This window comes from Salmo trutta, chromosome 36 (assembly GCF_901001165.1).
Source record: "Salmo trutta chromosome 36, fSalTru1.1, whole genome shotgun sequence".
NCBI classification, from domain to species: domain Eukaryota; kingdom Metazoa; phylum Chordata; class Actinopteri; order Salmoniformes; family Salmonidae; genus Salmo; species Salmo trutta.
This window is the reverse complement of record NC_042992.1, coordinates 8,834,612-8,860,117: the sequence shown is the minus strand read 5'-3', so window position 1 is coordinate 8,860,117 and position 25,506 is coordinate 8,834,612. Positions and strand designations below refer to the sequence as shown.

Sequence of the window (25,506 nt, the reverse complement as noted above, 5' to 3'; positions counted from 1 at the left end):
CTTTTGATACTTATGTCTATTTTAGCAATTATATTTACTTTTGATACTTAAGTATATTTAAAATCAAATCCTTTTACACTTTTACTCAAGTAGTATTTTACTGGGTGACTTTCACTTGAGTTATTTTCTATTAAGGTATCTTTACTTACACTCAAGTATAACAATTGGATAGTTTTTCCACCACTGGTCCTGTCTGTCTGGGTCAGAGAAATAAGAAACCTTTCACCCATCTTTCCCTTAATGCGTCTGCGCAGCTCTCTGTGCGTCAACGTCACTGTTGCGTCAACGTCATCTATTGCGTCAACGTCATCTGCACAGCAATATCCAGGAAGTGAGGAGTCGCTTGTTGTTATTGTTCAACTGATAGCTAGCTGGCTAGTTAACACATTTTTTTTTGTTGTTGTTCATTTTCGTGGTCCGAAAATGGCGACTTTTATTTCTGTCCCGTTAAAGAAGTCGTCTGAAGTAGATCTAGTTAAACCACTTTCGAAATTCGTCACGGCGACATACCCAGCAGGTGAGGAGCAAGCGGAGTACATCCGATCCGTGGAGGAGTTGAACAAGCTGCGCAAGAATGCTCTGGGGAGGCCGCTCGACAAACACGAAAGCTCACTGGAAATCCTCCTGAGGTTAGAAAGACTGCCAGACTCAAGTAGCTAGCTTAGGTTCGCTAGAATGCTAACTCCAGCTAGCTATTTAACCTGTGTAGAAATGGCTAGGCTTGCTGCTAGCTAACTCGATTGCCGCACCCTGAAATTCTCGGATGCGGTTTTTCCCCTTTGAGTCATGTTTGTCAATGCGTTAACTTGTCATAAATTGTTAATCAATGTCAATTTGATACCTAATTCCTCAACAACGAGTTCCCCGTGTGAAATTAACTTGCTGTCAATTAGTTTAAGTAACGTGCTTAGCTAACTTTCCTGTTAGCCAAGTCAAGGATAAACAGTTGCAATTAGTTCATGGTTATTATTTCCCAGCTGGCTTCCTCGTGAGTCAGTTTGACCAGCCGCAAAATATCATATTTCAAGGTGTCATTGTCAAATTCTCTGAAGTCATGAGACCCAGGAAGGGTGGGTATCATTTGTGTAAAGATCCAACAGGAATCTGTTCCAAAAACGTCGTAAAGTACAAGGTCGTCAACAAACAACTCATACAAAGTAGCACGATCAATTCACCTAGTTAACTAGCTGCCGAATAGGCATCAACTCACCACCTAACTTATTATTAATGTTTGTCCAGAGGCAACCAGAGGGAGGACAGACATTTTTCGGAAAAAACGTGGTGATTGAAAACTTAATGAAGTAGCCCACTCCCTATCCGGTATCTTATTCTGCCGCTGTACGACGTTGTTTGTAGTCGACCTTGTTATTTACGACGTTTTTGGAACGTTCCACATATTATACCCACCCCCCATGAAGACCAGTAACAAAATCTTAATGTTTCTAATTCTAACTAGTGTGTATTGTTATGTTACTGCAACATGAAGTAATGTTAGTTTCAGGAGGACTACCTCCTATGCCATAAAGACTCAGACCTCACTATAACTTCTTGAAAGATACTCATCTGAAACAAGTTTTATGTGGAGGGATGCAGTATTACATACCGTTCAGAAAATACATTGTCTAGGCTGTATTGATCTACATTATCTCTCTGTGTGTTTGTGTATATAGATATAATATAGTCCACCTGCTTGCCTCTGCTCTGGTTTAGCTGAATAATATCGATCTCATCTAAAAAGAATACCCCCAACCCACACTATGATGTAATGCATAGCGCTCCATGGAGGAAACAGGACTGTTATTTGGTTAAACAAAACTCCTCTACTGTATTTGACTCTTCTCCGGTCCCCTGTGACGTTACGTTATGGACTCTGTTCTCCGGTCCCCTGTGACGTTACGTTATGGACTCTGTTCTCCGGTCCCCTGTGACGTTACGTTTTGGACTCTGTTCTCCGGTCCCCTGTGACGTTATGGACTCTGTTCTCCGGTCCCCTGTGACGTTATGGACTCTGTTCTCCGGTCCCCTGTGACGTTACGGACTCTGTTCTCCGGTCCCCTGTGACGTTATGGACTCTGTTCTCCAGTCCCCTGTGACGTTACGGACTCTGTTCTCCGGTCCCCTGTGACGTTACGTTATGGACTCTGTTCTCCGGTCCCCTGTGATGTTACGACTCTGTTCTCCGGTCCCCTGTGACGTTACGGACTCTGTTCTCCGGTCCCCTGTGACGTTATGGACTCTGTTCTCCAGTCCCCTGTGACGTTACGGACTCTGTTCTCCGGTCCCCTGTGACGTTACGGACTCTGTTCTCCGGTCCCCTGTGACGTTACGGACTCTGTTCTCCGGTCCCCTATGACGTTACGGACTCTGTTCTCCGGTCTCCTGTGACGTTATGGACTCTGTTCTCCGGTCCCCTGTGACGTTACGGACTCTGTTCTCCGGTCCCCTGTGACGTTACGGACTATGTTCTCCGGTCCCCTGTGACGTTATGACTCTGTTCTCCGGTCTCCTGTGACGTTACGGACTCTGTTCTCCGGTCCCCTGTGACGTTCTATCCTCTCTGGTTTTCTACCCAGTGATCTATTCTATAAAGTACTAGTGACGTCAGGATGGTTTAAGACCAGTGTTTCTCAACCCTGTTCCTCCTGTTCCCCTGACAGTACACAGTTTCAAATCAAATTTTATTTGTCACATACGCCGAATGAAACGCCTACTTACAAGCCCTTAACCAACAATACAGTAGTAAGAAAGATATATATATATATATATATATATATATATATATATATATATATATGGGGGTGTAACGGTACTGAGTCAATGTGCGGGGGGGGGCAAGGTAATCGAGCTCATATGTACATCTATGATTGTAGCCATTGACAAACACACTTCATTTAACTCAATGAGGACTTGATGAATAGTTGACAACTTTTATACTTTGCTCCCCTGTATGGAGTCAAAGGACTCGTAGTTTACCCTGGTCCACAGAGCATTATATAACAGTAGTTACTATAACAGTAGTTACTATAACAGTAGTTACTATAACAGTAGTTACTATAACAGTAGTTACTATAGAGCCCTAGCACCTCTTTCTCTACACTACTGTACCTACTGTCATAGCTGCAGTTCTTAGGCTAACTGGTATTGTCTAGCAGCCAAGTGCCAACACTAGACTATAGCTTTCATGTTGAAAAGACAAGGAACCCAATCATTGTTACAGGAGGACTGTTTCCACACACCAAACTGTTTTCTTTTAGTGTCAGTCAGCAACTCTCTCTTTTTTTGTCCTTTCGCATTAGCCCTTCTGTCTCTCTCTGTTTCTGCTGTGTGAGGTAGGAGGGAGGGGTTTTTGCTGGAGGAACGTAATTAATGTTAGCATGGCCCTACACCACCCTGTAGCTATGCTATCTATCGCTAGCCTATATTAGCATTCTGGCTGCGCTCCACACTGCTCGTAGGCGCCTATGTGGGGATTGTTAGCATTGGTGCCAGGTAGTTATGGCAACGGGCCTTGTATTCCGTATCCCTTTCACAGCCCTGCAGACAGACGCCCATTGTGTCAGAGGCAGTAAACTAGTCGCTAGCCGACCTGGCTGGGACGAAACTCCAAACTAGAAATATAAATATCATTTTGTTTTTCATCAAATATTTGAGAGTAATCAACTGGCACTTTATTGAACTCCCGGTATAATGGAAGCAGTGGAAATGTATCAGAAAATACAAACCCTGTGTACATGTATGTAATTTGGTCGCCTAGCGTGACAACTTTAGTGTAACCGTGGTAATCATTGCTTGTGCCTAAAACGCTTCAGCGCTCCCTTCTCCCCTCTCCTCTTGTCCTCCCCACTCCTCTTGTCCTCTTGTCCTCCCTTCTCCCCACTCCTCTTGTCCTCCCTTCTCCTCTTGTCCTCCCTTCTCCTCTTGTCCTCCCCTCCCCTCTTGTCCTCCCTTCTCCCCACTCCTCTTGTCCTCCCTTCTCCCCACTCCTCTTGTCCTCCCTTCTCCTCTTGTCCTCCCTTCTCCTCTTGTCCTCCCTTCTCCCCACTCCTCTTGTCCTCCCTTCTCCTCTTGTCCTCCCTTCTCCCCACTCCTCTTTTCCTCCCCACTCCTCTTTTCCTCCCCACTCCTCTTTTCCTCCCCACTCCTCCCCACTCCTCTTTTCCTCCCCACTCCTCCTTTCCTCCCCACTCCTCCCCACTCCTCTTTTCCTCCCCACTCCTCCCCACTCCTCTTTTCCTCCCCACTCCTCTTTTCCTCCCCACTCCTCTTTTCCTCCCCACTTCTCCCCACTCCTCTTGTCCCCACTTCTCCCCACTCCTCTTGTCCTCACTTCTCCCCACTCCTCTTTTCCTCCCCACTTCTCCCCACTCCTCTTGTCCCCACTTCTCCCCACTCCTCTTGTCCCCACTTCTCCCCACTCCTCTTTTCCTCCCCACTTCTCCCCACTCCTCTTGTTCCCACTTCTCCCCACTCCTCTTGTCCTCTCTCCTCTCCCCTTTTGCTCTCCACTCCCCACCTCTGTTTTTCCTCCTTTCCCATTCTCAAACTGCACTTCTACTAGTTCCACTCCTTCCCTCCTCTCCCATCTCTCCTTCCTTCCTCTCCCATCTCTCCTTCCTTCCTCTCCCATCTCTCCTTCCTTCCTCTCCCCATCTCTCCTTCCCTCCTCTCCCATCTCTCCTTCCTTCCTCTCCCATCTCTCCTTCCCTCCTCTCCCATCTCTCCTTCCCTCCTCTCCCATCTCTCCTTCCTTCCTCTCCCATCTCTCCTTCCTTCCTCTCCCATCTCTCCTTCCTTCCTCTCCCATCTCTCCTTCCTTCCTCTCCCATCTCTCCTTCCCTCCTCTCCCATCTCTCCTTCCCTCCTCTCCCATCTCTCCTTCCCTCCTCTCCCATCTCTCCTTCCCTCCTCTCCCATCTCTCCTTCCCTCCTCTCTCCCATCTCTCCTTCCCTCCTCTCCCATCTCTCCTTCCCTCCTCTCCCATCTCTCCTTCCTTCCTCTCCCATCTCTCCTTCCTTCCTCTCCCATCTCTCCTTCCCTCCTCTCCCATCTCTCCTTCCCTCCTCTCCCATCTCTCCTTCCCTCCTCTCCCATCTCTCCTTCCCTCCTCTCCCATCTCTCCTTCCCTCCTCTCCCATCTCTCCTTCCCTCCTCTCCCATCTCTCCTTCCCTCCTCTCCCATCTCTCCTTCCCTCCTCTCCCATCTCTCCTTCCCTCCTCTCCCATCTCTCCTTCCCTCCTCTCCCATCTCTCCTTCCCTCCTCTCCCATCTCTCCTTCCCTCCTCTCCCATCTCTCCTTCCTTCCTCTCCCATCTCTCCTTCCTTCCTCTCCCATCTCTCCTTCCCTCCTCTCCCATCTCTCCTTCCTTCCTCTTTTCATGGGGTTATTCCTGACCTGAGTCAGCTGTAGTACATAGGGATTTCCCCAGTCACAACAATAGACTACTCTCTATAGTCTCTCTATAGTCTCTCTATAGTCTCTCTGTCAATCCTTAGAATAGAATGTTCCAGATCACAGTAGCAGATAAACACCGGTGTGGTAATATTCCTCAGTTATCTGAAGCGTGACAGTCGCCCCACTCTCTGACTCACTGTCATGTGTCTCTGAGCCAACGCAGCTTCCCCAACACACTGTCATTAGTCAATAACACAGTACACACACACTTCTCTCTTTTTTCTGATTGGTCCAAACGATAAAAGTGTGTTCTCCATCTTCTCTTGTAGGTACTATGACCAGCTGTGTGCTGTGGAGCCCAAGTTCCCCTTCTCTGAAAACCAGGTAGATATAACCTTACATCCGCTCAATGCTGAAGGGGGGGTGCACAACAACGATACCATAAACTACACTACAGTGTCTGTCTGCAGAGAATCACGTCACACATGAACCGCTAGTCAATAATAACAGGTGATCATGTTGCTAATCTCTCTCTCTCTCTGTCTTCCTGCAGCTGTGTTTAACCTTCACATGGAAAGATGCCTTTGATAAAGGCTCACTGTTCGGTGGCTCAGTCAAACTAGGTAGGCCACAGACACATTCAGGCCTCTGGGCATGGTTTGTTCTAGCAGATGTATGAGGAAGTCCTATTGCATGATGGGTGTTTTTCTCCTTGTCTTTTTTTTTTTTTTTTCAACGTAACTGATTTGTTTCCTGTATATAGTCTGTGTGTAGCACACGACAGCCCAGCTCTGTCTCTCACCCCTCACACACACACACACACACACACACACACAGTGACCAATGCTCCCTCTAAGTTGCCGTGCAGCCCCTCGGGGAAAATATCAGCACAAGAAGAGAAGCACGAGATTGAACTTCACTCAACTTTCTGGAGTTTTCCCCCGTTAGTTAACACCATCAACGGCTCCCTTTACTGTGATCGCAACTGTGATCGAATCAACGCAAATATTAGTCACTTTAAATGCAACACACTGAAACAAAACTAACTATGCAACACTTAGTATGCAAAACTAACTATGCAAGAGATTTTGTTGTAGGCGGAACACAACGCTGTAGGATTCTATTGCTCATGACTCAGAGCTCTACCTCGGTGCGGCATAACCAATCAGAGCTCTACTTTACACAGACCGGTGCGGCATAACCAATCAGAGCTCTACTTTACACAGACCGGTGCGGCATAACCAATCAGAGCTCTACTTTACACAGACCGGTGCGGCATAACCAATCAGAGCTCTACTCTACACAGACCGGTGCGGCATAACCAATCAGAGCTCTACTTTACACAGACCGGTGCGGCATAACCAATCAGAACTGCATATATGGATCTGTGCCATTCACTTTGAACTGGACTGTGTTTTTCAGCGGTGGTCATGGGTAGATGCACTTGTTTTGCGATCAAAGCGAGAGCTGCATGTAGCCACATGGACAGCGTGTTCATATCCTTTACTAGTTAGTGAGTTACTAGCCCAGTTATAGATCATTTGTAGTCAGCAATAGGGGACTGATTACTTCCTACAAGAACACAAAACGTGTACATTTCTAGACGTCTTTGAAAAGCCAGTCAGGTAAAGGTCTTCTTTTTTTTTTGTCTTAAAGGGGCAGTGTTGTATTTTGAGACAGGATTCAATAAGCTAAGTAGCCAATAGGCAGGGGGTAACATCATTTGTCTGATTCTCTGTAATAATGGGAATAATAATTTTTGTTTTGTAAAGTGGTTTCTTGCATCAAACAACACAACATTTTCAGTCACCTCCTTGTCTGAAGGACAAGTGGATCAACAGGTTCATGTCAAGCCCAGCATGTTTTTTAAAAAGTCTCACACATTGGCTGCTACTGTAGGCTGAATGATAGAACAGCTATTTCCATGTTAAAATGTTATGGGATGTATTTTCTCCTTTGTTTTTGATGGTAGGCCACTCTGGTAGGCCACTCTGGTAGGCCACTCTGGTAGGCCACTCTGGTAGGCCTCTCTGGTAGGCCTCTCTGGTAGGCCACTCTGGTAGGCCACTCTGGTAGGCCACTCTGGTAGGCCTCTCTGGTAGGCCTCTCTGGTAGGCCTCTCTGGTAGGCCACTCTCTGGTAGGCCACTCTCTGGTAGGCCACTCTCTGGTAGGCCACTCTCTGGTAGGCCACTCTCTGGTAGGCCACTCTCTGGTAGGCCACTCTCTGGTAGGCCTCTCTGGTAGGCCTCTCTGGTAGGCCACTCTGGTAGGCCACTCTCTGGTAGGCCACTCTCTGGTAGGCCACTCTCTGGTAGGCCTCTCTGGTAGGCCTCTCTGGTAGGCCTCTCTGGTAGGCCTACATTATGATCAAAAAGTGGGTACAGCCTCAGTGTTCACAGTAAACGCGTGCTGGAAGTTGCACAGAAAATTAGCTCCGTGCTGAAAAAAATGGATGTGAACCTTGATGGTAACCCTAGGAAATCACAAGGTAACCTTATTGTGTGAGTGTTGTGAGGTATGTCAGCCTTATGCCTGAAGCTTTTCTGGCACCTTGAGCTCAGACGAACAGGTGTGTGTGTGTGTAATGTGTTAAAGTACAGCACCAGTCAAAAGTTTGGACACACCTACTCAAGGTTTTTTTTTTTTTTTTTTACTATTTTCTAAACAAATCTAAAATATATTTTAGATTCTTCAAAGTAGCCACCCTTTGCCTTGATGACAGCTTTGCACACTCTCTTTTGACTGTACTCTCTCTCTGTGTGTGTGTGTGTGTGTGTGTGTGTGTGTGTGTGTGTGTGTGTGTGTGTGTGTGTGTTAGCCCTGGCCAGTCTGGGATATGAGAAGACGTGTGTGTTGTTCAACGGAGCAGCGTTGGCGAGTCAGATCGCTTCAGAACAGAACCTGGACAGCGACGAAGGACTGAAGGCTGCAGCCAAATACTACCAGGTACGTCTATAAAAATACTACAATATAGCCAAATACTACCAGGTATTTCTATAGTTATACTACAATATAGCCAAATGCTACTAGGTATTTCTGTGGATGTATTTCAAGGCCTACCTTCAAACTCAGTGCCTCTTTGCTTGACATCATGGGAAAATCAAAAGAAATCAGACAAGACTTCAGAAAAAAATTGTAGATCTCCACAAGTCTGGTTCATCCTTGGGAGCAATTTCCAAACGCCTGAAGGTACCACGTTCATCTGTACAAACAATAGTACGCAAGTATAAACACCATGGGACCACGCAGCCGTCATACCGCTCAGGAAGGAGACGCGTTCTGTCTCCTAGAGATGAACGTACTTTGGTGCGAAAAGTGCAAATCAATCCCAGAACAACAGCAAAGGACCTTGTGAAGATGCTGGAGGAAACAGGTACAAAAGTATCTATATCCACAGTAAAACGAGTCCTATATCGACATAACCTGAAAGGCCGCTCGGCAAGGAAGAAGCCACAGCTCCAAAACCGTCAACAAAAAGCCAGACTACGGTTTGCAACTGCACATGGGGACAAAGATCGTACTTTTTGGAGTAATGTCCTCTGGTCTGATGAAACAAAAATAGAACGGTTTGGCCATAATGACCATTGTTATGTTTAGAGGAAAAAGGGAGAGGCTTGCAAGCCGAAGAACATCATCCCAACCGTGAAGCACGGGGGTGGCAGCATCATGTTATGGGGGTGCTTTGCTGCAGGAGGGACTGGTGCACCTCACAAAATAGATGGCATCATGAGGATGGAAAATTATGTGGATATATTGAAGCAAAATCTCAAGTCATCAGTCAGGAAGTTAAAGCTTGGCTGCAAATGGGTCTTCTAAATGGACAATGACCCCAAGCATACTTCCAAAGTTGTGACAAAATGGCTTAAGGACAACCAAGTCAAGGTATTGGAGTGGCCATCACAAAGCCCTGACCTCAATCCTATAGAAAATTTGTGGGCAGAACTGAAAAAGCGTGTGGGAGCAAGGAGGCCTACAAACCTGATTCACTTACACCAGCTCTGTCAGGAGGAATGGGCCAAAATTCACCCCACTTATTGTGGGAAGCTTGTGGAAGGCTACCCGAAACGTTTGACCCAAGTTAAACAATTTAAAGGCAATGCTACCAAATACTAATTGAGGGTATGTAAACTTCTGACCCACTGGGAATGTGATGAAAGAAATAAAAGCTGAAATAAATCATTCTCTCTACTATTATTCTGACATTTCACATTCTTAAAATAAAGTGGTGATCTAACTGACCTAAGACAGAGAATTTTTACTAGGATTAAATGTCAGGAATTGTGAAAAACTGAGTTTAAATGTATTTGGCTAAGGTGTATGTAAACTTCAACTGTACTTCTGTATACTACAATACAGCCAAATACTACCAGGTATTACTACAACGACTCTATAGCCAATTACACATTTATCATAGTAATGAAGTAATATAACCGATACATGCTCTCTCTCTCTGTGTGTCTCTCTCTGTGTGTCTCTCTCTGTGTGTCTCTCTCTGTGTGTCTCGCTCTGTGTGTCTCGCTCTCTGTCTCTCTCTGTGTGTCTCGCTCTCTGTCTCTCTCTGTGTGTCTCGCTCTCTGTCTCTCTCTGTGTGTCTCGCTCTCTGTCTCTCTCTGTGTGTCTCGCTCTCTGTCTCTCTCTGTGTGTCTCGCTCTCTGTCTCTCTCTGTGTGTCTCGCTCTCTGTCTCTCTCTGTGTGTCTCGCTCTCTGTCTCTCTCTGTGTGTCTCGCTCTCTGTCTCTCTCTGTGTGTCTCGCTCTCTGTCTCTCTCTGTGTGTCTCGCTCTCTGTCTCTCTCTGTGTGTCTCGCTCTCTGTCTCTCTGTGTGTCTCGCTCTCTGTCTCTCTCTGTGTGTCTCGCTCTCTGTCTCTGTGTGTGTCTCGCTCTCTGTCTCTGTGTGTGTCTCGCTCTCTGTCTCTGTGTGTCTCGCTCTCTGTCTCTCTCTGTCTCTCGCTCTCTGTCTCTCTCTTCTCTCTCTCTCTCTCTCTCTCTCTCTCTCTCTCTCTCTCTCTCTCTCTCTCTCTCTCTCTCTCTGTCTCTCTCTGTGTCTCTCTCTCTCTCTCTCTCTGTCTCTCTCTGTGTCTCTCTCTCTGTCTCTCTCTGTGTCTCTCTCTCTGTGTCTCGCTCTCTGTCTCTCTCTGTCTCTCTCTCGCTCTCTGTCTCTCTCTCGCTCTCTGTCTCTCTCTCGCTCTCTCGCTCTCTGTCTCGCTCTCTGTCTCGCTCTCTGTCTCGCTCTCTGTCTCGCTCTCTGTCTCGCTCTCTGTCTCGCTCTCTGTCTCGCTCTCTGTCTCTCTCTCTCTGTCTCTCTCTCTGTCTCTCTCTCTCTCTGTGTCTCTCTCTCTGTGTCTCTCTCTGTGTGTCTCGCTCTCTGTCTCTCTCTGTGTGTCTCGCTCTCTGTCTCTCTCTGTGTGTCTCGCTCTCTGTCTCTCTCTGTGTGTCTCGCTCTCTGTCTCTCTCTGTGTGTCTCGCTCTCTGTCTCTCTCTGTGTGTCTCGCTCTCTGTCTCTCTCTGTGTGTCTCGCTCTCTGTCTCTCTGGTCCGCTCTCTCTCTCTGTGTGTCTCGCTCTCTGTCTCTGTGTGTGTCTCGCTCTCTGTCTCTGTGTGTGTCTCGCTCTCTGTCTCTGTGTGTCTCGCTCTCTGTCTCTCTCTGTCTCTCGCTCTCTGTCTCTCTCTTTCTCTCTCTCTCTCTCTCTCTCTCTGTCTCTCTCTCTCTCTCTCTCTCTCTCTGTCTCTCTGTCTCTCTCTCTGTCTCTCTCTGTGTCTCTCTCTCTGTGTCTCGCTCTCTGTCTCTCTCTGTCTCTCTCTCGCTCTCTGTCTCTCTCTCGCTCTCTGTCTCTCTCTCGCTCTCTCGCTCTCTGTCTCGCTCTCTGTCTCGCTCTCTGTCTCGCTCTCTGTCTCGCTCTCTGTCTCGCTCTCTGTCTCGCTCTCTGTCTCTCTCTCTCTGTGTCTCTCTCTCTGTGTCTCTCTCTCTCTGTCTCTCTCTCTCTGTCTCTCTCTCTCTGTGTGTCTCTCTGTGTCTCGCTCTGTGTGTCTCGCTCTGTGTGTCTCGCTCTGTGTGTCTCGCTCTGTGTGTCTCGCTCTCTGTCTCGCTCTGTGTGTCTCGCTCTCTGTCTCGCTCTGTGTGTCTCGCTCTCTGTCTCTCTCTGTGTGTCTCGCTCTCTGTCTCTCTCTGTGTGTCTCGCTCTCTGTCTCTCTCTGTGTGTCTTGCTCTCTGTCTTTCTCTGTGTGTCTCACCCCTCCAGTTGGCGAGTGGAGCATTTGGTCACATTAAGGACACAGTGCTGTCAGCTCTGAACAGAGAACCTACTATGGACGTCTCTCCTGAGACTGTAGGAACCCTCAGTCTCATCATGCTGGCCCAGGCACAGGAGGTCTTCTTCCTGAAGGCTACGTCAGGTACGTTCACACGCACGCATTACACGCTTTACACGTGTGTACATGAGTCGAGTAACCATGGTATCATTCGCCATGCAGATAAGATGAAGGACGCCATCATCGCTAAACTGGCGAATCAGACGGCAGATTTCTACGGTGACGCTTTCAAGCAGTGCCAGTACAAAGAGAACCTGCCCAAGGTGTGTGTGTGTGTGTGTGTGTGTGTGTGTGTGTGAGAGAGAGAGAGAACTACTCACTGGACGGGGAAGGATAAGAGGGACTTTCCCCTTTCTCTCATGTCACTATCTCTGTTCTGATTGGTTGATTACCACACAGTCTCCATTCTGATTTGTTATTCACTAACTGGGCTATTTTCTCATTGGTTGGTCACTACTTGGGCTGTATTCTTATTGGCCCTTTTGCCGTCCTACTTCCGTTCTGATTGGTCTCTCACTACCTAATAATGGGCTTCTGAAATGACCTGTGTATTAAACCTGTCTCACTGCTAAAACACACACACACACACACACACACACACACACACACACACACACACACACACACACACACACACACACACACACACACACACCGTTCTCTGTGATGCAGGTTGGGGGAATGTTTCAGAAAGGTTAAACACTGATTGCCTGTCCTGTTCTTCCTCCTCTCTCTGCATCCCTCGTGGTGTTGGTGGTGTGTGTGTTTCTGATTGCCTGTGTCTGTTCGTGATTGGTTGTCGTGATGTGCATACTCATTCGTGATTTGCTCTTGCCGATCTATGTGCTGTTCTGTGGTTTGCTCCCTGTGTGTGTGTGTGTGTGTGTGTGTGTGTGGTTTGCTCCTTGTGTGTGTGTGGTTTGCTCCTTGTGTGTGTGTGGTTTGCTCCTTGTGTGTGTGTGTGGTTTGCTCCTTGTGTGTGTGTGTGGTTTGCTCCTTGTGTGTGTGTGTGTGGTTTGCTCCTTGTGTGTGTGTGTGTGGTTTGCTCCCTGTGTGTGTGTGTGGTTTGCTCCCTGTGTGTGTGTGTGTGTGTGTGTGTGTGTGGTTTGCTCCCTGTGTGTGTGTGTGTGTGTGGTTTGCTCCCTGTGTGTGTGTGTGTGTGTGTGTGTGTGGTTTGCTCCGTGGTTGTGTGTGTGTGTGTGTGTGTGTGTGTGGTTTGCTCCGTGGTTGTTCTCTGGTCAGTATTTTTATTTCCAGGAGGTGTTGCCGGTGCTGGCAGCTAAACACTGCATCATGCAGGCCAACGCTGAACTGCACCAGTCTCTCCTCGCCAAGCAGAAGAAACGCTTTGGAGAGGAGATCGCTCGCCTGCAGGTACACACACACACACACACACCCATAACCCAATGCTCCCTACAGTGTTTTTAACCCCACCTGACATTTTAGATTTTCCATTGACCAAATAAACACTCGACCAAAGTCTTCATACTTAGTCTTCTCCCTCTTCTATGTTCTCCATCCCTCAGCACGCTACAGAGCTGGTGAAGACTGTCGCGTCTCGCTATGATGAGTACGTCAGTGTGAAGGACTTGAGTGATAAGATCAGCCGTGCTCTGACCGCCGCCAAGAAGGACAACGACTTCATCTACCACGACCGCGTCCCCGAGGTCAAAGACCTGGAACACATCGGCAAGGCAGCGCTGGTCAAGGCTACCGCCATCACGCCTCCGCTCAGCGCCAAGTTCACTGGTGAGAGGGACAGCACACACACTGTCACACACACACACACACACACTGTTTCACTGTCACGCACACACTGTCACACACACACACTGTTTCACTGTCACTCACACACACACTGTCTCACACACACAGACACACACACACTGTCACACACACACACACACTGTCACACACACACTGTTTCACTGTCACACACACACAGTCACGCACTGTTATATACACCATACACACACACTTTTTATTTTTCCATAAATATCGGATAGAATTTGCAAGTGTGTGTGTGTGTGTGTGTAGACTTGTTTGAGAAGATGGTGCCCATGGCTGTGCAGCAGAGTATGAGTGTGTACAGCCAGAGGAAGGCTGAGACCGTGAACAGACTGGTGGGAACCATGAGAGAAGCCACCAACCTCTGTAACGGGTATGGATCTTACTTTACAATGTTTTAACCATTAACTCAAACCACACAGTACATCAGGGATGGTCAACTGGCTGGCTGCCGCCCCCCCCCATTTTGGAAGGCCCTCTGATCAACGACATGTTGTTCATCTGAGTCGGTGTCTCAACTTCCTGTTGCGAGTTAAAATAGTAGAATACACAGGGGGCAAGTTTCTCTCTGATGTCAATCACTGATGTCAGTCATTTTTAAGTTACTTTAGCAGCCTGTCTAAACTAGGGTTGTTACGGTGACCGTATTACCGCCACACCGGCCGTCACGAGTCATGAAGGCAGTCAAATTCCACGTGACCGTTTAGTCACGGTAACTAGTCTTCTACAAGCTCTGATGCTGCTGCGGGTCACTAGTAACCTACCAAACTCACTAACTGTCTGGTACTCAGCACTCTATTGGTCCTCTAATCACTCTGACATCAATGCAAATGTGATCGAAAATCTAATCAAACACTTCATGAGAGCCCATGAGCTCATGTTGCACAACATTTCTATAGGCTGTGCAATTGCATGAGAAAACAGAGTGATGGCCTCTATTAAAAAGAGGAGGATCCCATCAGCTTTCTATAGGCTAGGCCTACTATATTTATTTCTCAACTTTCCTAATATTAAGCACATTGCTTCTCTGTACAACAGGAGTATAGCCTACCTGACCGGCATGAAAATGAACCACGGGAAAAGCTTCCTCCACTCACTGTTTAAGTGCATAGATGACATGTATTTTTTCACGCTGCCCCAGTCTCCAGACAGGTGCAGGTGCATGATAATGGTCCGTTTTAAATCATAACAAATGTCACACATATATATTATTTAGTAAAAGACAAGATTCAATCAAGAATAGTGTGATGGGTGACAATATTAGTCCATCACTGTGAATGATATATTATCGCTGTGAATGATATATTATCGCTGTGAATGATGCCCAGCGTAAGGCAAGAAACATTTACATTACATTTACGTCATTTAGCAGACGCTCTTATCCAGAGCGACTTACAATAGTTTTTTTTGTTTTTCAAATAATAGTATCACCCCTCATGTAGCCTAGCCTATAGTCCTATATGTTTTAATAAGGTTAGTATCACCCCTCATGTAGCCTAGTCTATAGTCCTATATGTTTTAATAAGGTTAGTATCACCCCTCATGTAGCCTAGTCTATAGTCCTATATGTTTTAATAAGGTTAGTATCACCCCTCATGTAGCCTAGTCTATAGTCCTATATGTTTTAATAAGGTTAGTATCACCCCTCATGTAGCCTAGTCTATAGTCCTATATGTTTTAATAAGGTTAGTATCACCCCTCATGTAGCCTAGTCTATAGTCCTATATGTTTTAATAAGGTTAGTATCACCCCTCATGTAGCCTAGCCTATAGTCCTCCTATATGTTTTAATAAGGTTAGTATCACCCCTCATGTAGCCTAGTCTATAGTCCTATATGTTTTAATAAGGTTAGTATCACCCCTCATGTAGCCTAGTCTATAGTCCTATATGTTTTAATAAGGTTAGTATCACCCCTCATGTAGCCTAGCCCATAGTCCTATATGTTTTGTATCACAATTAAAGTGGCCAAATAACTTATTTGAAAATGAAACGCATGAATTAATCCACTTTGCAGTTGGTGTAGAGCCTAACTGTCATATATATGCAGCGGGTGAGTTTCAAGTTTAGGGAAGCTAATTTTTGCCGTAAAAATGCACCTTTTATAATAAAAGCATTAAATGCATAATTGCATTTGCGGTCACTTTTGAGAATGGTGTTTTCCTGCTGATGGAACATAAGCTCTTATATCCTACTGCCGTGTTGCGATTTGCTGCGCTTATAATGTGAAGAAATGGCCTAATATTGTGTCAGAATTACGTAAAAATATGTTTTTGTTGATGCTAGTGGTTGTATTAATTTAATTTGGGATCTATCGCATCCCACTACTGTCTCAGACTATGTTTGGAATATTAATTTATTGCACAGAATAGAATAGGTCAACTTTTGTACTATGGGGGATAGTAGATTGACGTAGGCTAGTGCTTTTGCTGTTCGTTAGGCCTACTCATCTTGTTGGCTGACGAAACGTAAATGTGGACATAATTTCTATTTTATTCAGCTTTGTTCAATTGTATTCTTCATACTGTAAAAAACAATCAAATAATTTAAAAATAATGCCACAGAATTCTAAGCAAATCTTGTCTGCTAAATGAACTAGTGTAGCCCACAGTCATATGACATAGTCAGATCAGGACCGAACATAAGGACAACTCAGAGTATCCTATTCTGCTCTTCTGAAATAGACTACATTTTCTTCATAGCATGTTTCTTTAGACCTGTCTAAAATAAATAATTGATTTAATTGTGAAGGTGTAGACTATATTACATGGATTTATTGTGAAGGTGTAGACTATATTACATGGATTTATTGTGATGGTGTAGGTAGACTATATTACATGGATTTATTGTGAAGGTGTAGACTATATTACATGGATTTATTGTGAAGGTGTAGGCTATATTACATGGATTTATTGTGAAGGTGTAGGCTATATTACATGGATTTATTGTGGAGGTGTAGGCTATATTACATGGATTTATTGTGAAGGTGTAGGTAGACTATATTACATGGATTTATTGTGAAGGTGTAGGTAGACTATATTACATGGATTTATTGTGAAGGTGTAGGCTATATTACATGGATTTATTAGACTTTTTAAAGTGTAGATGTTCCAAAGGTCTGCGTCGGTGGCTTATAGGCGACACGTAGAAGCCAGGAGATGCTAAACGTGTTTATGTTAATTAACGGTCAATTACCGTGAGACCGACAGTTATTTAACGGTAATGGCTGACAATTTTGTGACCGCCACAGCCCTAATCTAAACTTGTTATCATGGTTGAATTATCGCCTGGGGGAACCCCCCCCCCATTGATTTTGTTAGTCTCACTCAGATATCATATTAACTGCTAACATTTATCTCCACCCTGTTGCAAAATAAGTTAAATTGCATGAAATTAGTTATTAAATTGCAGAATCTTTCCCTCCGCCCCCATGATAAAATTAGTATAATTACAGCTACTTTGCTTTAAAACTCTAAACTGAAAAAATCTCTCTCCGATGTCAATTTGGCCCCGTTATTTCTCTCTGCTAGGGTCCCCGGGGGGGGACGCAGACCCGTGAGCAACTGCAGCCCCTCATAATGAATTCAGTTTGTGCCCCCCAACACCATCAAAGTTGCCCATCCCTGCATTAAAATATCTATAAAGATTGATAATGTATTGATCATTTAACAACAGTGTCCTGGCGTCTCTGAACCTGCCTGCGGCTCTGGAGGACTTGTCTGGAGATTCTATCCCACAATCCATTGTTGAGAAGGCCCGTGCCATCGTCCAGCAAGGGGGGCTGCAGAGCATAGAGCAACTGATCAGAGATCTGCCTGAACTACTGACACGAAACAGAGAGATACTGGACGAGGTAAACACACACACACCTCCCTGAACTACTGACACGAAACAGAGAGATACTGGACGAGGTAAACACACACACACCTCCCTGAACTACTGACACGAAACAGAGAGATACTGGACGAAGTGCACGTGCGCCTTGATATGCCCATGGTGTGTGTGTGGTATAATGTGTGTGTTTTGTAGTCTCTGAAGATGCTGAGTGATGAGGAGTCGACAGACAGTGAGCTGAGATCCAAGTTCAGCCAACGCTGGAACAGAACTCCCTCTGGAGACCTCTATAAACCACTCAGAGCAGGTACACGCACCTGGAGACCTCTAGAAACCACTCAGAGCAGGTACACACACCTGGAGACCTCTAGAAACCACTCAGAGCAGGTACACACACCTGGAGACCTCTAGAAACCACTCAGAGCAGGTACACACACACACCTGGAGCCCTCTAGAAACCACTCAGAGCAGGTACACACACCTGGAGACCTCTAGAAACCACTCAGAGCAGGAACACACACCTGGAGACCTCTAGAAACCACTCAGAGCAGGAACACACACCTGGAGACCTCTAGAAACCACTCAGAGCAGGTACACACACCTGGAGACCTCTAGAAACCACTCAGAGCAGGTACACACACCTGGAGACCTCTAGAAACCACTCAGAGCAGGTACACACACCTGGAGACCTCTAGAAACCACTCTGAGCAGGTACACACACACACCTGGAGACCTTTAGAAACCACTCTGAGCAGGTACACGCACCTGTACACACACATCCAAAAATACACATTGTTAAATACTGATATGTGTGGTGTTGTGTAGTACTGATGTAATGATATTAAATGTTCTGTCACCCCTCCCCCGGTCCAGAGGGGGGTAACTTCCGCAGTGTGCTGGACAAGGCAGTGCAGGCGGACCAGGTGGTCAAGGAGCGTTATAATACACACTGTGAGATGATCGCTCTGCTCTGTAAACCTGAGGCTGAACTCACTGCTGCCATACCATCAGCCAATCCTGTGAAGACACTGCAGGGCAGCGAGGTGAGAGAGAGAGTGTGTGTGTGTGTGTGTGTGTGTATTTCCCCTCTCTAGGTGGTGAGTGTGTACTAACAGTATGTATTCTCTCTAGGTGGTGAGTGTGTACTAACAGTATGTATTCTCTCTAGGTGGTGAGTGTGTACTAACAGTATGTATTCTCTCTCTAGGTGGTGAGTGTGTACTAACAGTATGTATTCTCTCTCTAGGTGGTGAGTGTGTACTAACAGTATGTATTCTCTCTCTAGGTGGTGAGTGTGTACTAACAGTATGTATTCTCTCTAGGTGGTGAGTGTGTACTAACAGTATGTATTCTCTCTAGGTGGTGAGTGTGTACTAACAGTATGTATTCTCTCTCTAGGTGGTGAGTGTGTACTAACAGTATGTATTCTCTCTCTAGGTGGTGAGTGTGTAGTAACAGTATGTATTCTCTCTCTAGGTGGTGAGTGTGTACTAACAGTATGTATTCTCTCTCTAGGTGGTGAGTGTGTACTAACAGTATGTATTCTCTCTCTAGGTGGTGAGTGTGTAGTAACAGTATGTATTCTCTCTCTAGGTGGTGAGTGTGTACTAACAGTATGTATTCTCTCTAGGTGGTGAGTGTGTAGTAACAGTATGTATTCTCTCTCTAGGTGGTGAGTGTGTACTAACAGTATGTATTCTCTCTCTAGGTGGTGAGTGTGTAGTAACAGTATGTATTCTCTCTCTAGGTGGTGAGTGTGTAGTAACAGTATGTATTCTCTCTAGGTGGTGAGTGTGTTGCGTTCCCAGCTGGCCCGGCTAGAGGAAGTGAAGAAGGAGAGGGAGAGGTTGGAGGCAGAGATTAAGGGGGTGACCTTTGACATGTCCTCCAGCTTCCTGACGGCTCTGGCTCAGGACGGGGCCATCAATGAGGAGGCACTGTCAATGAGCCAGCTGGACCAATCATACGGCAGCTACAGCCAGAGGGTTCAGGCCAGCCTCCGCTCTCAGGAAGAGCTGCTGGGCAAAGTGCAGGTACACACACACCTGATATACAGACCAGATAGATAGATAGATAGATAGATAGATAGATAGATAGATAGATAGATAGATAGATAGATAGATATACTGCTCAAAAAAATAAAGGGAACACTTAAACAACACAATGTAACTCCAAGTCAATCACACTTCTGTGAAATCAAACTGTCCACTTAGGAAGCAACACTGATTGACAATACATTTCACATGCTGTTGTGCAAATGGAATAGACAACAGGTGGAAATTATAGGCAATTAGCAAGACACCCCCAATAAAGGAGTGGTTCTGCAGGTGGGAACCATAGACCACTTCTCAGTTCCTATGCTTCCTGTCTGATGTTTTGGTCACTTTTGAATGCTGGCGGTGCTTTCACTCTAGTGGTAGCATGAGACGGAGTCTACAACCCACACAAGTGGCTCAGGTAGTGCAGCTCATCCAGGATGGCACATCAATGCGAGCTGTGGCAAGAAGGTTTGCTGTGTCTGTCAGCGTAGTGTCCAGAGCATGGAGGCGCTACCAGGAGACAGGCCAGTACATCAGGAGACGTGGAGGAGGCCGTAGGAGGGCAACAACCCAGCAGCAGGACCGCTACCTCCGCCTTTGTGCAAGGAGGAGCAGGAGAAGCACTGCCAGAGCCCTGCAAAATGACCTCCAGCAGGCCACAAATGTGCATGTGTCTGCTCAAACGGTCAGAAACAGTGTGCTTAAAGCCCAACACCGTGCAGGACGTTTGGCATTTGCCAGAGAACACCAAGATTGGCAAATTCGCCACTGGTGCCCTGTGCTCTTCACAGATGAAAGCAGGTTCATACTGAGCATGTGACAGAGTTTGGAGACGCCGTGGAGAACGTTCTGCTGCCTGCAACATCCTCCAGCATGACCGGTTTGGCGGTGGGTCAGTCATGGTGTGGGGTGGCATTTCTTTGGGGGGGCCGCACAGCCCTCCATGTGCTCGCCAGAGGTAGCCTGACTGCCATTAGGTACCGAGATGAGATCCTCAGACCCCTTGTGAGACCATATGCTGGTGCGGTTGGCCCTGGGTTCCTCCTAATGCAAGACAATGCTAGACCTCATGTGGCTGGAGTGTGTCAGCAGTTCCTGCAAGAGGAAGGCATTGATGCTATGGACTGGCCTGCCCATTCCCCTGACCTGAATCCAATTGAGCAGATCTGGGACATCATGTCTCGCTCCATCCACCAACGCCACGTTGCACCACAGACTGTCCAGGAGTTGGTGGATGCTTTAATCCAGGTCTGGGAGGAGATCCCTCAGGAGACCATCCGCCACCTCATCAGGAGCATGCCCAGGCATTGTAGGGAGGTCATACAGGCACGTGGAGGCCACACACACTACTCAGCCTCATTTTGACTTGTTTTAAGGACATTACATCAAAGTTGGATCAGCCTGTAGTGTGGTTTTCCACTTTAATTTTGAGTGTGACTCCAAATCCAGACCTCCATGGGTTGATAAATTAGATTTCCATTGATTCTTTTTGTGATTTTGTTGTCAGCACATTCAACTATGTAAAGAAAAAAGTATTTAATAAGATTATTTCATTCATTCAGATCTAGGATGTGTTATTTTAGTGTTCCCTTTATTTTTTTGAGCAGTGTATATAGGCCAGCAGTATATGCAGGTGTGTGTGTGTGTGTGTATATAATATATATATATATATATATATATACTGCTGGCCTATATACACAAACACTTTCCACGTATACTTCCTAAAAAGAGAGTTTACCTTGTGGATTCTCTCCCTCCATCTGTTGGTTGTCTCCCCCCAGACGTCCCACCAGGAGTTCTCCAAGCTGAAGCAGTCCAACTCGGAGGCTAATGATCGTGAGGAGGTGTTGAAGAAGCTGGCCTCAGCCCACGACAGCTACGTAGAGATCACCAGCAACCTCAAAGAGGGCACCAAGGTAACTGTCGCCTAGGGCAGTGGCTCCCAAACTGTAGGGCTGTGCCCCCGAGGGGTCCCCACCCCCAAAAAATAAATATATACAGTACCAGTCAAAAGTTTGGACACTCCTACTCATTCAAGGGTTTTTCTTTATTTGTACTATTTTCTACATTGTAGAATAATAACGAAGACATAAACTATGAAATAACACATATGGAATCATGTAGTAACCAAAAAAAGGGTTAAACAAATTAAAATATATTTCAGATTCTTCAAAGTAGCCACCCTTTGCCTTGATGACAGCTTTGCACACTCTTGGCATTCTCTCAACCAGCTTCATGAGAGTCACCTGGAATGCTTTTCCAACAGTCTTGAAGGAGTTCCCACATATGCTGAGCACTTGTTGGCTGCTTTTCCTTCACTCTGCAGTCCAACTCATCCCAAACCATCTCAATTGGGTTGAGGTCGGGTGATTGTGAAGGCCAGGTCATCTGATGCAGCACTCCATCACTCTCCTCCTTCACTCCATCACTCTCCTTACACAGCCTGGAGGTGTGTTTTGGGTCATTGTTCTATTCAAAAACAAATGATAGTCCAACTAAGCGCAAACCAGATGGGATGACGTATCGCTGCAGAATGCTGTTGTAGCCATACTGGTTAAGTGTGCTTTGAATTCTAAATAAATCACAGACAGTGTCACCAGCAAAGCACCATCACACCACCTCCTCCATGCTTCACGGTGGGAACCACACATGCGGAGATCATCCGTTCAGCTACTCTGCGTCTCACAAAGACACTGCGGTTGGAACCAAAAATCTCTAATTTGTACTCATCAGACCAAAGGCCAGATTTCCACCGGTCTAATGTCCATTGCTCATGTTTCTTGGCCCAAGCAAGTCTCTTCTTCTTATTGGTGTCCTTCAGTAGTGGTTTCTTTGCAGCAATTGGACCATGAAGGCCTGATTCACGTAGTCTCCTCTGGACAGTTGATGTTGAGAGGTGTCTGTTACTTGAACTCTGAAGCATTTATTTGGGCTGCAATTTCTGAGGCTGGTAAGTCTAATGAACTTATCCTCTGCAGCAGAGGTAACTCTGGGTTTCCATTCCTGTGGCGGTCCTCATGAGAGACAGTTTCATCATAGCGGTTTATGGTTTTTGAGACATTACTAAACTGGGTTGTAATAGTCATAGGATGTTCCCCAATGCTGGAAGGGGGGCCCAGAGTGAAAGAGTTTGGGAGCCCCTGGCCTAGGGAACGGCAGGAAGGGTTGTCTCTAAGCAACAAGAGGGTTGTCTCTAAGCAACAAGAGGGTTGTCTCTAAGCAACAAGAGGGTTGTCTCTAAGCAACAAGAGGGTTGTCTCTAAGCAACAAGAGGGTTGTCTCTAAGCAACAAGAGGGTTGTCTCTAAGCAACAAGAGGGATGTCTCTAGCACTGTTTCTCCCAACAATAGACAATAACAGTTGTTGTAGGCCCGGAAAAACAACTGATTCAATTTGATAAGAGTTTGATGATTAATTGACTTGTCTTGAACCAGGTTTCCATCCAACCATTTCATGCGGATGAATTACCTGACGCATTAAAAAAATCTCAAGACGGGCCTTATGGAAATCGTTCATCTGTAAAATTTCCGAATGTCATATTTTTTTAAATATAAACTGTACAAGGGCAGATAATTTCTTGGGTGGTGAAATGGATTATTCAACTATTGCGTTGGATACACATGTATTGATGAAATAACCATATCTAGGTAAACATGTAGTCAGGCCACCACATGTTACGTTGTTGGAAATCATGCAGAGTTTATAAGATATTATAAGTTGTATCAACTTCAGAACTTATTTTTAAAACTTCATAACTGTTGATGGTTCAGGTGATGAGCTTCGTGCAAATTTCCAATAAATATTGAGGTTCATGTTTGAATGTTGGTGACAGTGATTGGCTGACACTTTTTTTAAAAACAAAATATTGAAATAATGTTCTTGCTGTTATCCGTATCTAATACAACCTATCCTGTACATTTTATCAGCAAACTGTTTGAAGTAATGCACCAAAACCAGATTGGGCAAGTATGTCATTTATTTGCAACAGTTTTTGTGACCAAAATCCTCGGTAGAGTTGTAAATGTAATGAAAGCGCATTGAGCTTGTGCTTTTTATTCAGTACGCGGAAACTTAACAGAGGAAGTGCTTTAATGTGCATTACTGCATCACGTACAGATGTTATTTATCCGCAACAAGTCATTTTGATGGAAACGTCTCTGGTTGGAAAATGAAGATTTTTTTTTTTTATATTCACATGAAAATCTGTTGCTATTGGATGGAAATCCTAGTTTATCAGTCTGACCAATCACTTTCTCTCTCTCTCTCTCTCTCTCTCTCTCTCTGTAGTTCTACAACGACCTCACAGAGATCCTGCTGAAGTTCCAGAACAAGTGCAGTGACATCGTCTTCGCCCGCAAGACCGAACGGGACGAACTGCTCAAGTGTGTGGTGGTGATGTCGTCTCTGTGATGAGGATGATGATGATGATGATGATGATGCATCAATTGTTATATTTGTAATAATCAAAGTATTGTCTTATTAGTGAAATATCATTGATTACATCATGGGTTTTCTGTGATTGGTGATCAGATTGTATTGGTCACATGCGCTGATTACAACAGGTGTAGACTCTACAGTGAAATGCTTACTTACGAGCCTAATCCAAACAGTGCAGAGTTAAAAAAAAAAGACAAATATTTGCTAAATTAAAAAAAGAAAATGGTAACACAATAAAAGCAATCCTATATTCAAGGAGCACTGGTACCCGAGGCAATGTGCAGGTAATACAGGTAGTACAGGTAATACAGTATGTGAAAGTGACTAGGCTATCGAGAGAGATAATAAGCAGACTGTGTGAGTAGAGTCTAGTGAGTGTTCATAGAGCCGGTGCTCAACAACTTAACACATAGATAAATAATAAAGAGGGTCAATGTGAATTGTCAGGGTAGCCATTTGATGAACTTGTCTTGGGGGTGATTCATGTGCACAAGAAGGGACTATCAACTGATGTTGTGGTTGCCGTGGTGACCGCCGCCTGACATTGCTGTTGTTGTGGTTACCCACCCAGGGACTTGCAGCAGAGCATCGCCAGGGAGCCCAGCGCCCCGTCCTTTAATGTCCCCGCCTACCAGACTAACCCTGCTCCCACTGCCGCCGACCCAGCCCCTGCTCCCAGGACTGTCTTTGTAAGTAGCCAATCATCGATGGACAGGTGGGAGGATTGAATCAGAGGGCAGCTCTGTACCAAAGAGGTGATTCGATTAAGGGACAGATAGAAATTTACTGGGGGAGGGGTGGTCCAAAATAGGGGAGTTTAAAAAATAAAATAAAAAAATGAATTTAAGTGGTTCACAGGAGAGGGTATTTATTTTTTATTTTTTAATTCTGGTTTAGTCTCCTTTTTTTATTTTACCCCCTTTTTCTCCAATTACGATCTTGTCTCATCGTTGCAACTCCCCAACGGGCTCGGGAGAGGCGAAGGTCGAGTCATGCATCCTCTGAAACATGACCCACCAAACCGCACTTCTTAACACCCACCCACTTAACCGTTCAACTGACAACCGAGTTCCCACATATGCTCAGCACTTGTTGGCTGCTTTTCCTTCACTTTGCGGTCCAACTCATCCCAAACCATCTCAATTGGGTTAAGGTTGGGTGATTGTGGAGGCCAGGTCATCTGATGCAGCACTCCATCACTCTCCTTGGTCAAATAGCCCTTACACAGCCTGGAGGTATATTTTGGGTCATTGTCCTGTTGAAAAAGAAATTATAGTGGGACTAAGCGCAAACCAGATGGGATGGCGTATCGCTGCAGAATGCTGTGGTAGCCATGCTGGTTAAGTGTGCCTTGAATTCTAAATAAATCACTTACAGTGTCACCAGAAAAGCACCATCACACCTCCTCCTCCATGCTTCACGGTGGGAACCACACATGCGGAGATCATCCGTTCACCTACTCTGCGTCTCACAAAGACACGGAGGTTGGAACCAAAAGTCTCATTTGTAGTCATCAGACCAAAGGACAGATTTCCACCCATCTGAGGATGTTTAATTGCTGATTTCTGAGGCTGGTAACTCTAATGAACTTATCCTCTGCAGCAGAGGTAACTCTGGGTCTTCCTTTTCTGTGGCGGTCCTCATTAATTTATTTATCTAGGCAAGTCATTTAAGAACAAATTTACAATGAAGGCCTACCCCTGCAAAAC

At 45.7% G+C, this 25,506-nt stretch overlaps 1 protein-coding gene and 1 long non-coding RNA gene across 4 annotated transcripts in view; both read left to right on the top strand.

The window, feature by feature from the left end:
* The first annotated feature begins 307 nt into the window (after positions 1-307).
* Positions 308-25,506, top strand: part of LOC115175338 (programmed cell death 6-interacting protein) — a 33,504-nt gene continuing 8,305 nt past the window's right edge. For 2 of the 3 annotated variants that reach the window (XM_029734544.1, XM_029734543.1), the window contains exons 1-16: positions 308-629; positions 5,724-5,778; positions 5,948-6,017; positions 8,215-8,342; positions 11,633-11,786; positions 11,865-11,965; positions 12,945-13,076; positions 13,229-13,451; positions 13,740-13,863; positions 17,163-17,340; positions 17,517-17,628; positions 18,195-18,364; positions 19,106-19,354; positions 21,142-21,276; positions 23,648-23,742; positions 24,369-24,486. In XM_029734544.1, coding sequence (XP_029590404.1) covers positions 424-629; positions 5,724-5,778; positions 5,948-6,017; positions 8,215-8,342; positions 11,633-11,786; positions 11,865-11,965; positions 12,945-13,076; positions 13,229-13,451; positions 13,740-13,863; positions 17,163-17,340; positions 17,517-17,628; positions 18,195-18,364; positions 19,106-19,354; positions 21,142-21,276; positions 23,648-23,742; positions 24,369-24,486 — 2,250 coding nt within the window. In that variant the 5' untranslated portion in view covers positions 308-423. The remainder of the gene's footprint in view (positions 630-5,723; positions 5,779-5,947; positions 6,018-8,214; positions 8,343-11,632; positions 11,787-11,864; positions 11,966-12,944; positions 13,077-13,228; positions 13,452-13,739; positions 13,864-17,162; positions 17,341-17,516; positions 17,629-18,194; positions 18,365-19,105; positions 19,355-21,141; positions 21,277-23,647; positions 23,743-24,368; positions 24,487-25,506) is intronic. The other variant, XM_029734545.1, reaches the window with a different exon arrangement.
* LOC115175350 (uncharacterized) lies at positions 17,638-18,107 on the top strand. The gene is made up of 2 exons (XR_003872025.1): positions 17,638-17,748; positions 17,793-18,107. It is a non-coding gene; the product is annotated as an uncharacterized LOC115175350 (long non-coding RNA).